The sequence below is a fragment of the Rhinopithecus roxellana genome, chromosome 8 (assembly GCF_007565055.1).
Source record: "Rhinopithecus roxellana isolate Shanxi Qingling chromosome 8, ASM756505v1, whole genome shotgun sequence".
NCBI lineage: Eukaryota > Metazoa > Chordata > Mammalia > Primates > Cercopithecidae > Rhinopithecus > Rhinopithecus roxellana.
Genome location: NC_044556.1, coordinates 55,783,986 through 55,799,923, shown reverse-complemented (window position 1 = coordinate 55,799,923; position 15,938 = coordinate 55,783,986). Strand labels below are relative to the sequence as shown.

Below are 15,938 nucleotides of genomic sequence, written 5' to 3'. Positions count from 1 at the left end.
CCTTACTATCTGCCTAAGTAATTTCTTCTTAACTCCTACATCAAAATGGACTACCGCATGTGCCCCACAGGCAGGGTCGACATCCACCTAGTGTGCCGTGACAGCATTCACAGCATATCCACCCAGTGGGCCACACCAGCCCTCACAGCACGTCCGCCATGCCAGTGTTCACAGGTGCCTATGCTGATTGCCTAAGCCCTGACCATTGCAATTGTTAAGTATTTTTAATATCACCCTTTTGGAAAAGGAGACTGCTCCAGGCTTTACACCTGCCTCTAATCGTGCTGCTCCCTTCTCCACCTAGAATACCCTTCCACTCATCGAAATATTGAATCCCTATTCAAGACCCACCTCAATTCTGCCACCTTCATGAGTTCCTCTCTGCTTCTCTAACCAGAGTCATCTCCTCTCAACTCTGCACTTTCCTCATATGTTCCACGGAATACTTGGCAAATCTGGCCTTACATTACTGGTTTACACATGCATGCGACTCCCCAGCTAGACAGGGTGCTCCTCCAGGACCGGGTCCAGTTTACCTTTGTGTTTCCCCAGAGTACCTGTCATGATGCTTGGCATGGTGCATCCCACAGGGCCAGAGAGTTGCTAAAGTCTATCACATGTCATATTTAATATTTATCAAATGAATGAATAAATGAATGCTTGAAAGGGAGGAGAAAGGGAGAGTGGAATGGACTCCCTGAGGGAAGACAGGAAAAAAACAATCTCCCTCAGTTCTCTAGGCCTCATCCAATGCAAGCGTCAGAGCAGGCTGGGGCCTTGCAGCAAAGCAAGAGAGAGAGGTGGGGTTGGCATACTTTATCAGCCCTGCACAATGTGTTCCAGAACCCACAGCTGGCCACATGCTATATTCTGTGCTCTCTCAAGAGTATGAGAAGCTGGACACTCCCCTCAGGCCTGCCAGGCAACAGCCTAGGCCCAACTCAGACAGCAGTTCTGACAGCAACATCACAACTGAGGAGGATGCGGACAGGCCCGAGGTGCACATGCCCATCAGTGGAAGAGACGAGGTGTATGACCAGGTCACTCAGGAGGGTGCTGGACATGACCCAGCCCCTAAGGGCCAAGCAGACTGTGATCCCGTCACTCCATATGTCACAGAAGTTGAGTCTGTGGTTGGAGAGAACACCACGTATGCACAAGTGTTCTTTAACTTACAGGTGAGCCCTTCTGATCAATACACCTTCCTCCTCCTCCCACAACTAGCAGCATCTGAGATCCTGGTTGACTAGTTCCTTCAAACTGGGGGCTGGGGCCTGGAAACAGGACTAGGGGCATATGGGCAGGGACTCATGGCTGTGTCCATGTTTACCCAACCTTGGGATCTTGTGGAAGGAGAGACTTCTCCCTCAACTCTCATTCTTGGGCCACTAAAAAGGGAGGTGTTGGAGAACCAGAGGCACCGTCCCCACTGCACTAAGGCAGCTCCCACCCTCTGTGTGAGATGGGAAGCTGGGGGGTATCCCCTCTCCTCAAGGGTTGAGGGTAAAACTGAAAAGCTCTCATGTGGGGTCACTAGGGCTCATCTGGTGTTGGTCTGTTACAGGGAAAGACCCCAGTTTCTCAGATGGAAGAGAGCTCGGCCACAATCTACTGCTCCATACAGAAACCTCAGACGGTGAGAACAACTTTCTCTGTATCCCAAGGCCCACAGAGTGAGGAACTATTTCTTAGACCCTTTGAACTGAAAATCCTAGATTCCCACGGCTAAGGATCTTAAATTCTACCTACTATGCACCCCTTAGATACATTCCATGGTCAACAGAAATGTGTAAACAAACATTCCTGACATCTGTATGACCAAAGGCTGAACATTTCTAATTGATTTAATAATATCTTATGTTGGTTATTTTTAACACTGACCTGAATGACAGCTTATAAACTCAAACAAGGTAGGGTCTTTATAGTTTTCTAAATCTATCTCCAACCCTAATCCTAATCTACCTAAATGGCAACTTCTCAAAATCATTGAAAATTAGCTAACAATTTAACAACAAGAATTTTTGGAAAATATGCCACTACCTACAGTATGTTAGTTTTATTCTAGTGTTTAAAAAATCCCAGCTGGGTGTGGTGGCTCACACCTGTAATCCCAGCACTTTGGGAGGCCAAGGCAGGTGGATCACAAGGTCAGGAGATCGAGACCATCCTGGCTAACATGGTGAAACACCATCTCTACTAAAAATACAAAAAAATTAGCCAGGCGTGGGGGCGGGCACCTGTAGTCCCAACTACTCAAAGGCTGAGGCAGGAGAATGGCATGAACCCGGGAGGTGGAGCTTGCAGTGAGCCAAGATCACACCACTGCACTCCAGCCTGGGCAACAGAGCGAGACTCCATCTCAAAAAAAAAAAAAAAAAAAAAAAAAAAAAAAAAAAAAAAAAAAAAAACACAAATCCCAGCCTGGGCAACATGGTGAAACTCTGTCTTTAAAAAAATTCAAAAAAGATTACCCAGGCCCATGGTGGTACACACCTGTAGTCCCATCTACTTAGGACACTGAGGTGGGAGGATTGCTTGAGCTGGGGAGTTCAAGGCTGCAGTGAGCCAAGATCATGCTACTGAACTCCAGCCTGGGTGACAGAGTGAGACCATGTCTCAAAAAAATAAAATAAAATAAAAATCCCTTACAGGTAGAATTTATCATTAAATAATCATAATGATAATAATAACTAACTTGCTTTTATATGAAGTTTTACAGATGCAATACGTTGATACACATTCTTCTCTGATCTTTGTAATACCTCTAGAAAAGTATTGTCATCCACATTTTATAGCCGAAGAAGCTGAGATTCAAGGAAGTTAATTTTGCCTAAGGTCACAAAGACAGTAGTTGGAACTTCCAGTATTAAGACCATGAGGCGTTTTAAGATAATCCTGAGTAATCTTAAACAATTCACTTTGATCTGACTGTCCACTCCATTTTCACTTTCCTGAAAACATCGGGTCCATTCATACTTCTGCTTTCAAATCTCCCCCAAATTCCCTCCCTATAACATATTCAAAAAAATATGTTTTAAAAAACTCCCGGCCGGGCCTGGTGGCTTATGCCTGTAATCCCAGCACTTTGGGAGGCTGAGGCAGGTGGATCACCTGAGGTCAGGAGTTCAAGACCAGCCTGGCCAACTTGGTGAAACCCCATCTCTACTAAAAATATAAAAATTATCTGAGTGTGGTGGCGGACACCTGTAATCCCAGCTACTCAGGAGATTGAAGCAGGAGAATTGCTTGAACTCAGGAGGTGGAGGTTGCAGTGAGCCAAGATAGCACCATTGCACTCCAGCCTGGGCAACAAGAGCGAAACTCCGTCTCAAAAAGAAAAGAAAAGAAAAGACTGCAGTTGACCCTTGAACAATTCAGGGATTTAGGAGTGCCAACCCCACCCCACTCCATGCAATCAACAATCATTATGTAACTTTGACTCTCCAGAACTTAACTTCTAATAGCCTACTGTTGACCAGAGCCTTACCAAAAACATAAACATTAGATTAACACATATTTTGCATGCCATGTGTATTATATACTGTATTCTTACAATAAAGTAAGCTAGAGAAAAGAAATTATTAAGAAAATTATAAGGAAGATAAAATACGTTTACTATTCATTAAGTGGAATTTGGATCATTGTAAGGGTCTTCATCCTCATCCTTCACATTGAGTAGGCTGAGGAGGAAGAGGAAGGATTAGTCTTGCTCTCTCAAGAGTGGTAGAGGTAAAAGAGATAGAGGAGGTAAAAGGGGAGACAGGAGAGGCAGGCACACTCAGTGTAATGTTTATTGAAAAAACTCTGCATATAAGTGGCCACACAGTTCATACATATGTTGTATTTATGCCTAGTGTTCCATTATTGGAACGCTAAGCATGTAGGAGTTATTTATATCCTACTGCTTGAGATCATCGCCAAGGTCTGATTTTTCACTTACTGCACAAATTCAAAAAATTGCAACCTCCTGCATAAATGGGTTAAGGTTACTTGACTACTTAACAAATTGTATGCTCAGTTCCTAAGGGTTTTTCAGACGCTGAAGGTGGGGGATATCACTGCACTGTGGTAAAGAGGAAACACTTCCTAAAAAAGGAATTTGGGTTGGTCTTAAAAGATGGATAGAATTTGCTCAGTAAACACTCGTTGGGATGTGTGGTTTGATTCAACCATCATCCATCTCATGCTGACTTCTAGACAGTAGTCTAATGCTTAGCCAGCTAGAGACTTTGCCTTGGAACCTGAGGCCAAATATGTGCTGTTCACTGCATTCCCAGAGCTGCTTTCTACTCTGGCCTGGCCCTTTGTGTTTGGGTCAATATTGGTCAAACTTAAAGTCATGAATGTCCGTCCCTGCTCTGAGTTTCAGAATGACAACCACATGTCTGGTCAGTCCTGTAAGGCACCCACACTACCTTGGAGACTTAAGACCCCTAAAACCACCTCACCTGCAGTGTAAGTGGAAATCAGTGCATTTCCTGAGCCAAAATCTTAACAGATATGTCCCTTGTCTTCAGAATCGTCAGGACCAGGAATTCTGGTTCTGGATCTCTGAAGGCCATTACTGCCTACTTGATCCGGAAATTCTCAAACCTACTTTAGTTCTTATTTCTGATATACCTCTCTGCATAACATCTCAAAGGTTTATGCTATCCCCAAGCTGTTGCTGGTACCCAACCTCCCACTCCTCTGAGTCAGTGCAGAGCTCATCTGCTCTTTAGAGCCTTCCCTGAACACTCTCAGACAGGGGAGTCTAAGAACCCTTGGAACAACTTGGGCACTAATGGTCTGGACCATTACTTTGGAACTTAATCTCTGCCATCTAAATTATCTTCATATAAATGTTTGTTTTGTTTATCCAGCTAGGGCAGATATAGGAATCATTTGACAGTAGCTTCTTGAAGGCAAGGCCCTTCACTGTCATTTTTTTATCCCCTGGATTTGTTGCATTAAACTGTCTTGCATTGGCCTTGCAGAGCATCCAGCCCACAGCCTTTCCCATTAGGATCCTCCATAAATGCTTGGCATCAGGCTGGTTGATTGTGCCGTGCCTGGGCCAGCACATGTGAGTCTACTTCTGTAGGATGGACCAGTCATAACCTGGCCTTGCCTTCCTCTTTCAACAGCCTCACTCTTCCAGGGCTTTATTAACCATATTCTTTGTGGATTTTTGGCTCACAGGTCGTGCCGCCAGCACAACAGGATGATCTTGAGATTCCTGAAAGTCCTACCTATGAAAATTTCACCTGAAAGGAAAAGCAGCTGCTGCCTGTCTCCCGGGACCGTGGGGTTGGAGAGTCAGCTGGACCTCATGGGGCCTGGGGCTCGCAGACAGAAGCACCTCAGTGCCTCAGAGATGCCTGGGTGTGGCCCCTCCCCGTCCTTCTCACACTCAAGGCCTCCCAAGCCCATGTATAGTTCGGACACAGGCTCCTTCTTGGAGCCTATGGGCTTCAGATGTCTTTGCCCCATTTGTCACCTCCCACACTCATAGCGTTTCCTCCTCGAAATTCTACCAAGACTGGTCAAATATTGCTGAGGGACCTGGACCAGCTGACCTTCACACCACCTTCTCAACACTGCTGAAATGAACCCAAGAGAATTGTCACACATGACACAAGATGTACGTAAAATCATGCTCACTGCAGTGTTATTTAAAATAAAAGGCAGGAAACAACCTAGATCTCCATTCGGTGAGAATCTAGTTACATATACAATTATATACCCATGCAATGGCAAACCCTGACACTTGGAAAGCAAGCAAGGACTAATAGGTGCTAATATGGAATGGGCTCTAAGATACATTATGGAGTGGAAAAAAGCAAAGTTCAGAACCATGTGTATTGTATACTACCAATTGGATTTTTAAAAAACTATATGTTGGTCAGGCACGGTGGCTCATGCCTGTAACCCCAGCACTTTGGGAGGCCAAGGTGGGCAGATCACTCAAGGTCAGGAGTTCAAGACCAGCCTGGTCAACATGGTGAAACCCCGTCTCTAATAAAAATACAAAAAACAACTAGCTGGGCATGATGGCTGTAATCCTAGCTACTTGGGAGGCTGAGGCAGGAGAATCACTCGAACCTGGGAGGTGGAAGTTGCAATGAGCAGAGATCGCGCCACTGCATTCTACCCTTAGCAACAGAGCAAAACTTTATCTCAAGAAAAAAAGAAGAAAGAAAGAAAAGAAAAAAATGTAAGTCTACATGCCTACATAGGCATAGAAAAGCTTTGGAAAGAAACACAAAAAACATTAGTGGCTGCCTCTGGGAAGGAACTGGGAATCTCAAGTTGGGAAAGAGACATTTTTTACTGCACAATTTTTTGCACTGCTGGATTTTTTTAAATCGTATGTGTATATTACTCTTTTGCTATTTTGTAAAGGTGCTTAAAATGCCTGTTTCAGATAAGCTTCCCATATTTACCTAAAAGAACTTCCCTCTTTATTGTCCAGTCTGGATACAGAATACCCACAGTATCTCTCCCCAAGACTGTGGCTACAGCCCTCTCCTCTGCCTGTAAGATGCACTATACTTGACTTATATTCATGATACTCTAGTGTACATTTCTGTTACCATCACCTTGCAGCCCATCTAGGTCCTTTAATTGTGTGCTGCCTCTGTCATGCTCTCCTGCACATGGGCCTGGAATCAGTATGGCTTCTGCCACCTGCAGTGGGTACTCCCAGGGGTTCAAGCAGTGCTTCCTACACAGCAGGAGCTTAATTACTGCTTGTTCATTGACTGGCTTGTTGCATGGATAATTGTCTTTGTGAGACATTATCAGGGAAGCTCAACAATCAGACATATAACATGGTGATGTTGTACATCTTTCTTTCCATAATACTGCATCCTCAAAAGCCCTGACCCCATAGGGTCTCTTCTGCTCCGTAAATAAATCTGGCCAGTTCAAGATCTATGCAGGACACGTGAAAGGCCAGCAGCAGTTAGTGGTCAGAGTCCTTGGTGTTCATCTGGACTGTTTCTGACCCCCGTCATTTCCTGCTGCCTCTGCTCACTGAACTCCTTGACTCTGCAACTCAACTCCCAGTACCAGACTCCTTCTGAATATATTTCCCTGGTTTTTAAGCTTCACACTTGCTTTAAGATGTGATCTGTTTACACTTCTCTCCAGGAGGAAGCCAGCCTAGCCAGCAGCACAGTCTCAGGAGAGAGGGATCTTGCAGGGTGTGAGCAAGTGCATGCCTTGGCTCTCCTTCACAAGATGGAATAGCCCCTGGTGTCTGGTTCTGTGCTGTCCCAGTGTGAACAGGGCTGAAGGACACTGCCAGCTCACCAGGAAGTCAGACCCTCTACAGCAGTATTCAAACAGACATATGTTTATGAATGTCCCACAAGTGTCCTTTGGCTGCTATAGAGAATAAAAATGCAGGGTATGGAGAGGATACATAAATTTAATTCAGGTGAGGAATTCAGACTGCATCTGCATGATATCACAGTTTTATATGAAACTCCTGTATTAGATACAGGGTAGGACAATTGAAGAACCAGGCTTTGTGCAGTATTACCTATTGGGATCTCTGAGTAAGTTCTCTCCCAGTTCACCCTTGTCCCTTTCCTGGGCTCAGCCAGAGTCTCCGCCGTGCTCCCCACAGCCTTTTTGAAATGTCTGGCCTGACGACTCAGGGAACCCAGCATAGTGTCTAGATTCCAACTGCCTCGTGCTCAGCTCTCAGCTGCCTGAGCCCTCATCAGTGCACCTGGGGAGCACTCATCAGGACTCAGAACTTACATAGAATATGGCTTCTGAGAGGCCTCTTCCTCTGGGAAGCCACTTCTATGAAGAAGCCAAAATGGATTTCTAACAATGTGTCTTCATAAATCAAACATCATACCGTGGACAAAGCTGGTCTCAACCCCCAGTTATCAGGTTGGCATGTGCTCAGGGTAATTTTTTTACTCAGAGACGGGCTTGCTTTGCACCATCTACTCTCCCTTCAGCTTACTCCCCCTGGTGGCCAACTGGCCAGAGGTAAAGGTGTGAGATGTAGGGGGAAAGTTTTTTCTCTGCAATTGAGTCAAGCCCAGGCCCTGGCTTCCGGTGCAGAACTTGCTAGGCAGCTCACAGCCAGACAGTCCAGGCTCTCAGCGGAGGGCTGCTTCCTCTTCCCCTGAGTCACCATTATAGTTCCTTCCTCTTGCTTTGGAAGATGGGCCTGGGCCTGGGCCTGGGCCTGGGCCTGGGCCCGGGCCCAGGGAGAGTCTAGAAATGCAGTCAACCCAGATTGAGGAGAAAAGGAGATAAGTGACAGCTTGAAAATCAGGTGGACAGAATCTCGGTGCTAATAACATCACTTACATACACTTCCTAGATTACAAATACTTGGAAAGTGGCCTTTTGTGAACAACCTAACCCCCCCACCCATTCATGTCTGATCTGTAAACTGGAAGATATTATTTAACAGCCTTGCTCTTACCATGGCTGTTAGACATCATTTTCAAAACAAAATATAAAACAAGAACAAATTTCCATATCCTCTCCAAACTAGGAGCTGTTCTATGAGACTCCTGTGGCATCATCCACCGTGCCAATTCCCAAAGCAGATGCTCATGTGCAAGAAAGGTGAGAATTGCTGCAGCAACTAGGAATAAACATCAAAGTTCTCCAGTTCTTTGCGGCTCAGTCGAGCAGGGTTCTGGGCTTTAGGTTGACTCTTTTCAATCTGCAAAAGAAAAGGAGAAGCTTCAGACCCTTCCACTGGGAGGTCCTTATAACAATCCTGTGGGGTATGAACTGCCATCCCCATTTTACAGGTTTTAAAAATGAAGCTTAGAGTGGTAAAACAAATTACTCAGGGTCCACAACTAGTGTGAAGTGCAGGAGGGACTTGAATCCAGTTCTTCTGGCTCCAATTCCAGTGCTCTCTTAACCACATATGCTTTTTCATGACCTCACAAGCTATCTGAGCTTATACAGTGCCCTCTATGACCCTAGATTGTCCAGTTGGCTTTAATGTTGGGTGATAGCTGAAGTGCCAGGAATACCGGCAGGCAGCCACCCACCCCTCCCTTGTGACCAATGGCAGCATCTTTATTGGACCACAGGTGAGGAGGCTCAGGTGTAGTGTGAGGCTACTGGGTCGGGGGGAAGGATGGGGGATGCTCTCCATGCCTTAGTTTCTCTGAGTATAAATGGAAAGTATAATTATACCTATCTTGTAGCATTCTGTGAGGATTAAATAAAATAATCCATGTGAAGACACGGGCAGGCTACCTTATCCGTAATAAACTCCCAAGAAATGTTGAGTCCCTCCTTTCCAGTCTCTAAATGCTCTGATGGGAATCAATTCAGCTACCAGGCTCAGTGGTCATCTTTGAATAGTGTCCACTCCTGAAGAAGATTAAGATCACCTATGCCCTGCAATGGCTCCCAAAGACTTGCTAATTTTAGAAAATCATTTAGAGTGCTTTATCTTCCCCTATCTGACCCCTCCCCCAACCATTCTTGGAAAGGGGAGATGTCCAGTTTGTGGCCCACAGCCTGGGAACTAGCTTGGGGACAGCCCTAATGTAGAACCCAATAAGTATCGTATCTAAACACACAACATGATCTTGGGTTAGACCCTCACTCTCTTTGGCCTTCAGTGTCTTCATCTCTAAAACAGAGACTTGCATTAGAAGATCTCTAAACTCCCTACAACTCTGAGACTATGTGGATGACCTTTTCCTAAGTGTACCCTTTCATGGCTAGATTTCAGGGCTATGCCACAGACACTAAACCCATTGAGGAGTTCCAGAATCTTACCACTTCATAGATAGTGCTATTGAAGGAAGGGCTGTGGTTCCTCTTTCTGGATCCAGGCTAGAAATTCAGAATGTAAAGAATGCTTAACTTCGAGATAAGCTCTCTCCCACTCCTAAGTGATGTGAGAGGTCTCAAAAGAGACTCAGGGTCCAGAAAAATTCTGAGGCACTCTCAGCCGGAAAATGAATAGAATCTGTCACCCCAGGAGCAAACAATGGTGTTTATGGTCTCCAGGGAAGACACAATATATACAGTATTTGCCTATAATATGATATTTCTAAACCAAAATCAGAATTTACTGTTCCATACCCACATACACCTAAAACCCATACATATATGTGTGTGTATGTATGTATGTGTGTATATATACACACACGCACACACACACACGCACACGTACACATTCCCAGAGCACATACACATACGCATACACATACACACACACACATATCCCTCAGGCAATCCTAATGCAAATACTGCCCCAAACCATATAACTCTTCAACACATGGCGTACACACACCCTTAATGTAAACAATTCAGGCATATAAGCAATTGCCAACCCAAAGACACTAGAATTCAGAGGCACATTCAGTAGCACATAGAGTTTTCATATACCAAAGCATGTGAACATGGTGCCTATGAACATCTATAAGGCCTTATATTGTAGCATATAATTAAAAATACATCTCTCTCATGATGGGATCCAAGTAGGTTGAATGGCTTATTGGAAGGAGGTTGAATGAAAAGTCTGAAAATCTGTCCTAAACCCCTTCAAACCTGTGGTCCCTGACCTGCATGGACTTCCACAGTTATGTGGACTCCCAACTTCCCATGCTACCATGTTAAGGTTTTCTGGCTTCATACTGTGGCTCCAGCCTTGGGAACACCACTCTTCCCATCCGCTTCTACACAAGAGAAAAATAATGACCATGGGTACCAGGATACCCAACTCTGTTTCCAAGTACACAAGAGAGCTATGAGCTCAGCTCGGAGAAGGATTTCAGTACATGACGATGGGTTGCCTCAGTCTGGAGGCCTCCACCAGCAGGTGACTGACTGGTCAGGACCTTTCTCTGCTCCCTGAAGGTCAAGATTGTGTCTCTCTAGATCCAGTCTACTCCTCCAGCTCCAGGCAATATGCCCTGCCTTGCAAACCCCTCCAGTATCTCTCACCATAGCCTCAGAGTCTCTCTGTGCAAAGCACCTCCTTTCTGTCTTTGATTGTCCTTTACCTCCCACAGAAACTCCCAAAAACTCATCTAATCTACTGTTCTCTTAGTCTAGAAGCTGTTCTTTTTCTCCAGACAGAACCAGAAAGGCATTTCTCACTGGTCCATTGACATTTAAATACAATCATTTAACAGAAGCCACTCAGATACACACAATGAAGAACAACTTGCTAGGATGTGCACACATACTGTCTCTGCAAACACATGCAAAATACACATCTGCATCAACAACACCCCACCACCACCACGGGAAGAAGCTCACCTTCCTGGAAGGCTGAATTAATGAATATAATGTATATGCAGGTTCTTGTGACGTAGGAGCAGAAGACTAATGAGAAGAGAAATAAAATCATTTCAGAAGCACAGATCCAGCACAACCCTATGAAGGTCATCTCTTCCATCCCTCCACCTCAACTCTGCCCAGATGGAAGCTTCAAGTGTTAGTGCAAAGAGCCCTGGACTAGCCAGGAGGTCAGACAACCTGAGTGTTAGTCTCGCTCTGTCATTAATGAAAGCTACTATTTGTTGAGCATTTATTTTAAATGTGTATTCTCCTCTGTTTGTTTGTTTGTTTTTGAGACAGAGTTTCATTCTATTGCCTGGGCTGGAGTGCAATGGCTCGATCTCGGCTCACTGCAACCTCTGCCTTCTGGGTTCAAGTAATTCTCCTGCTTCAGCCTCCTGAGTAGCTGGGATTACAGGTGCTCGCCATCATGGACAGCTAATTTTTGTATTTTTAGAGACAGGGTTTCACCATGTTGGTCAGGCTGGTCTCAAACTCCTGACCTCATGATCTGCCTGCCTCAGCCTCCCAAAGTGCTGGGATTACAGGCATGAGCCACTGCGCCTGGCCTCTTCTCTAATTCTTTTAACATTCCTATAAAATAGGAATGATCATAATTTGCCCCATGACACAAATGAGGCTCCAAAGGGATAAATAGCCCAAGTCAGGCAGTGCATACACAGTAGAAGCAGAATTCAAACCTCTCCAGGGCTCTTTCCTCAACATCTCAATGCCTCCCTTTGGCAACTTGCCTTCCTTCCCTGGACCTGAACCAGGTGTCCTCTAACTCAGGTAACTATCCTCCTTTTAAGATGCTCCAGAGGAGGATTCTCATTCTCACCCAACACCATAGTTTGAGAGGAGCCCTTTCTTGCACTGATACAAGTTCCTCTTGTTGGAGTTCAATGTGGCTAAAACTAGAGAAAGGGCAGATATCGAGCACTCTTGTAATCAGATTTTCTTTGCCCCACAACTCAGCCACCAAACTGAAGATGGTGCTGTTTCAGGTCTCAATTTTTTTTTTTTTTCTATTTTTTTAAGCCATTTTTATCAGAAAGTATTTTATTACTGGCCACCAGGAAGCAGTGTTTCCTTTGGGAGAGACGTCCCAGCCTGGGTTATCAATGTCATTTTAGCCATCAATATTAAAGGACACTTCTCCAGTTTATGAGTGAATTTCTCTAATCCCAGAATATTAGAGGTAGAGTATGAGGAGGTGCAATGGAGACTCAAAAACGCTTTGAATCAGCTCTGCCACTACCTAGCTATGTAGCCTTGAGTTATCAGTTGACCTGAGTCTCAGTTTCCTCATTGTGATATGGAACGTAGAACACATCTAAAGATTAGAACTAGTTTCATGAGGCTGTTATGTGAGACTTAGTAAGAAAATATGGCCGAGTGCAGTGGTGCATACCTGTAGTCATAGCTACCCAGGAGGAGGCTGAGGTGGGAGGATCCCTTGAGGAAGGGAATTCAAGGCTTCAGTAAGCTATGATTCTACCACTGCACTCAGCCTGGTAGACAGAATGAGATCCTGTCTCATAATGGGTGTACCAAAAATCTCACAAATCACCACTAAAGAACTTACTCATGAAACCAAATACCACCTGTTCCCAAAAAAACTATGAAAATAAAAAATAAATAAATAAAGAGACCCTGTTTCTAAACAATAAAATTTTTAAAAAGAAAAGAAAATGGACATTATTGCTAAGTCATAATAAGATAAAAGAGACCAATGCAGATTCATTCTTTCCTGAAAATGAATATAATAGGGAATAGGGATAAAAAGTGCAAGGGCCCCAAGTGCTAGAGGCAGCAGCAGGGCAAGAAAGCAGAAGTTGAGTCCCCTAACCAGGTTTCTGCTTCTATAGACTTTATCTGGGCCAGACCTTCTGCCAGACACGGAAGAAGAAGGAATGTCCACATCAGGCTTCCCAGTTGTGTTAAGATGCTCCACAATCACATGGATCTTTTCAAATAATGTGTTAATGCAACTGAAGTCAAGCTATCTTCTGGATTCCAAGAGCACTAAGATCTTATTCTGCCATTCAAGGCTGTGAGTTTCGGGGCGGGGGGGGGGGCACTAGGAAACCCCAGAGATAGGTATGGGATGGACTAGAGAAACTAGAGAGGTACCTGGGACTGGATCATAGAGTAGATGGTGCTCCCCCCTCCAGGAAAAGTCTGCTCCTGCTCCTGCTCCTGCACAAGAAATAGGGATGGGGTAACATGAGCAGACAGCTAGGTCAGTCCAGATTTAGACTGAGCAGGGGAAAACAGCACAAAGAAGAGGGGCTTTCAGGAGCCTGGGAGGGAGGTGGCAGGACTGAGGAGAGTCACTGATCCTCCCAGGATGGGGAAAGACAGGAAGAAGAGCAGTTCGCAGTGAAGCCATTAGTATCAGGAGCAAGGAACCACCCAGGTGTGAGGGATTCCAGCAACCCCGCCCAAAGAGAATGCTGTCACTTTCTTTCCTTTACTAACTTAGAAACCCTTCCTTGCAAAGCTCTGAGTAGGGCTGTTATCCGAGCCTTACGTCAGAGCACTGGAATTCAGAAAGTTTAAACATTTCAAAGACCAAACACAGTTAAGCCCTTTCTAGATCATCTTCAGTGTCACTTTGCCCATGACCTCAAGCCAGCCTCCTGGGCAGCTACAGTGCTGGGTGCAGCCCTGAACCCAAGGGCCAAAGCAGGGAGCAGCACTTCCTGCTTCCCTTTTCTTGTTCTTGCCCCTTAGGAAATCGGTGGTGGAGGTATTTCATGCTGCTGACCACTGAAAGCATATTGCCAGTTTGGGTTCTAATGGGAGCCAGTGGAGGCCAGAAGGTTTCATTAGGCAAGGTGCAAGCTAAATTCCTGGAAGCAAGAAGAAACTAAGAGGAGCAGAGAACTGTCAGCTGTCCTTAGAGGCTGGAGAGTCATGGGCATCTGACAATGTCAATAACTTCATTTGTGTTTTAAAATACTGCAAGAGTTTGTTGCTTTTCTCTCCTGTCCAGACTCATCTGAAGTGTTTCTAGAAAGATTAGAGCTGGGTCTGAAAGTGAGACCACATGAAACTTGAGATTTAGGTCTTCAAATTGGAACCCTGAGACAATAGGGAGAGGCCAGAGAGGGCTGAGGCCAGATAGGGAGGAGCTCTTGAGTCAGAAGTAAGCTAACAGGCCTGAATCCCCAAGATGTTTCCTTTGCACTAAGTTGTTTCTCCCCCTGTGGTCTCCTAAACTCAAGTCATCTTCTTTTTGGAAAAACAGATTATTTGTAGCAAGCAGCACCCGCACATCATTGGCTGTGGATAGATTCACATGCTCTCAGGAATTTGCACCAGAGTCTGGTAGCAGTGAGAGAAACAAAGTTCCCTTTTATTTTTCACATTCCAATAGCCACTGCTTTATTTTTCACATTCCCATAGCCACCACTGGGGCCAAAACAAAACAAAACAGGCGTGGGGAACTGCCCTAACTGACTCTGAAACCAGACCTGGGAGAGGATGCTTGCCTGCTCTGTGAGGCTGCACAGGGCCTCACGTATGTGGCCAGCGCGGAAGAGCCCCACCACATGTGCTTCCTACGTGGTGCTGGGTCTCCATAGCCAAGCGCCAGGGGGCAGTGGAAAGAAGGCATTTCCACCCCACTTCACCCCCCAACTTCCTGCCAGCAGTTTGGTAGGCCCCATTAGAGCTTTCCCCTGGGCCTGTCACCACATCAGCCCTGAGCAGGACACAGCAGCAGGGGCATCTGCAGGCCCTCTGCAATTTCCTCCTCTTCTAATTCTTGGATGACGGGCGGAGTTGGCCGCTGCCTGCCACAGAGAGCAGGCGAGAGGCTCCTGGAGGAACCCACTCAGGCTGGTTGGCTTTGTGCCAGGCTGGTTACTCTAGTACCTCAGCCACACTTAGGCCTCTTCTCCCAAAAGGCTGTAAATGCAGTCCATTGAGCCAGCTACAAAACTGTTATGCTTTGGCTGGTCACACTTCCCAGCCTGTGTCACCATTAAGGGACTCATGAATGCAAGCCCTGACTCATTAGGAAAAAGAATTTGTGGTCAGACAACAAATACCACAGCAGCACTCTGCCTCTGCCATTGATTTCTGTTGTGCTCCATCCCTTCTCAGCAGGTGCAATTCTGCACCAAGAAGCCCCTTCAGCTTCCCTTTCATCTTCTCTGCTCCTTTTGTTTCCTCTTTTCCTCCATTGCCAGAACTAGGAAGCAAGTGGAGAAAAGATAGTTGGGGAAGGGCCGAGGGTCACATCAAGAGGACAGTTGTTCAGTCCTTTTTGTCCCTCTTCTCTGTATAACCATCATTGAAAGAGCATTTTCCAAGCCAATTGAGAGCGACCCCAGCCTCCGGGACAACATACTTTATTTCTCCTGGTTTTCAGATCCTTGACCTCTTCATAAATTGTCAAAAATTCCTTGGGACAGGTCTCTGAGGGAAGAAGAAAACAAAGAGCAGAACTGCAGAAACCTCCAGAAGGGCTTTTGCTTCTAACAGGCCCCACCTCCACCCCAAATGGCCAAACCTTAAAGAAGGTTCTAGAAAGGAGGCAGGTTAGTGCTCTTCCCAGGAGCCCCAAAAAGCACAGAGGCAGCAACCGAACTGCCCCTCTCATGCTTCCTCCCAAACCAGCTGTCTGCAGGGAAATCTGCACATTGGGG

The 15,938-nt window shown here is 45.6% G+C and overlaps 2 protein-coding genes across 12 annotated transcripts in view; one reads left to right on the top strand and one right to left on the bottom strand.

Moving 5' to 3' along the window:
- Positions 1–5,674, top strand: part of LY9 (lymphocyte antigen 9) — a 36,936-nt gene extending 31,262 nt beyond the window's left edge. For 5 of the 7 annotated variants that reach the window (XM_030936038.1, XM_030936042.1, XM_030936037.1 and 2 more), the window contains 3 exons: positions 844–1,178; positions 1,565–1,636; positions 5,182–5,674. In XM_030936038.1, coding sequence (XP_030791898.1) covers positions 844–1,178; positions 1,565–1,636; positions 5,182–5,250 — 476 coding nt within the window. In that variant the 3' untranslated portion in view covers positions 5,251–5,674. The remainder of the gene's footprint in view (positions 1–843; positions 1,179–1,564; positions 1,637–5,181) is intronic. The other 2 variants (XM_030936040.1, XM_030936039.1) reach the window with 1 other exon arrangement.
- Positions 5,675–7,396: 1,722 nt separating this feature from the next.
- The window catches only part of CD244 (CD244 molecule), a 32,973-nt gene continuing 24,431 nt past the window's right edge, over positions 7,397–15,938 (bottom strand). The window contains exons 5-9 of one of the 5 annotated variants that reach the window (XM_030936664.1): positions 15,641–15,708; positions 13,414–13,479; positions 11,257–11,322; positions 9,766–9,822; positions 7,397–8,683 (exon numbers count right to left, since the gene is read on the bottom strand). In XM_030936664.1, the coding sequence (XP_030792524.1) occupies positions 8,603–8,683; positions 9,766–9,822; positions 11,257–11,322; positions 13,414–13,479; positions 15,641–15,708 (338 nt within the window). In that variant the 3' untranslated portion in view covers positions 7,397–8,602. The other 4 variants (XM_010378298.2, XM_030936666.1, XM_010378299.2 and 1 more) reach the window with 4 other exon arrangements.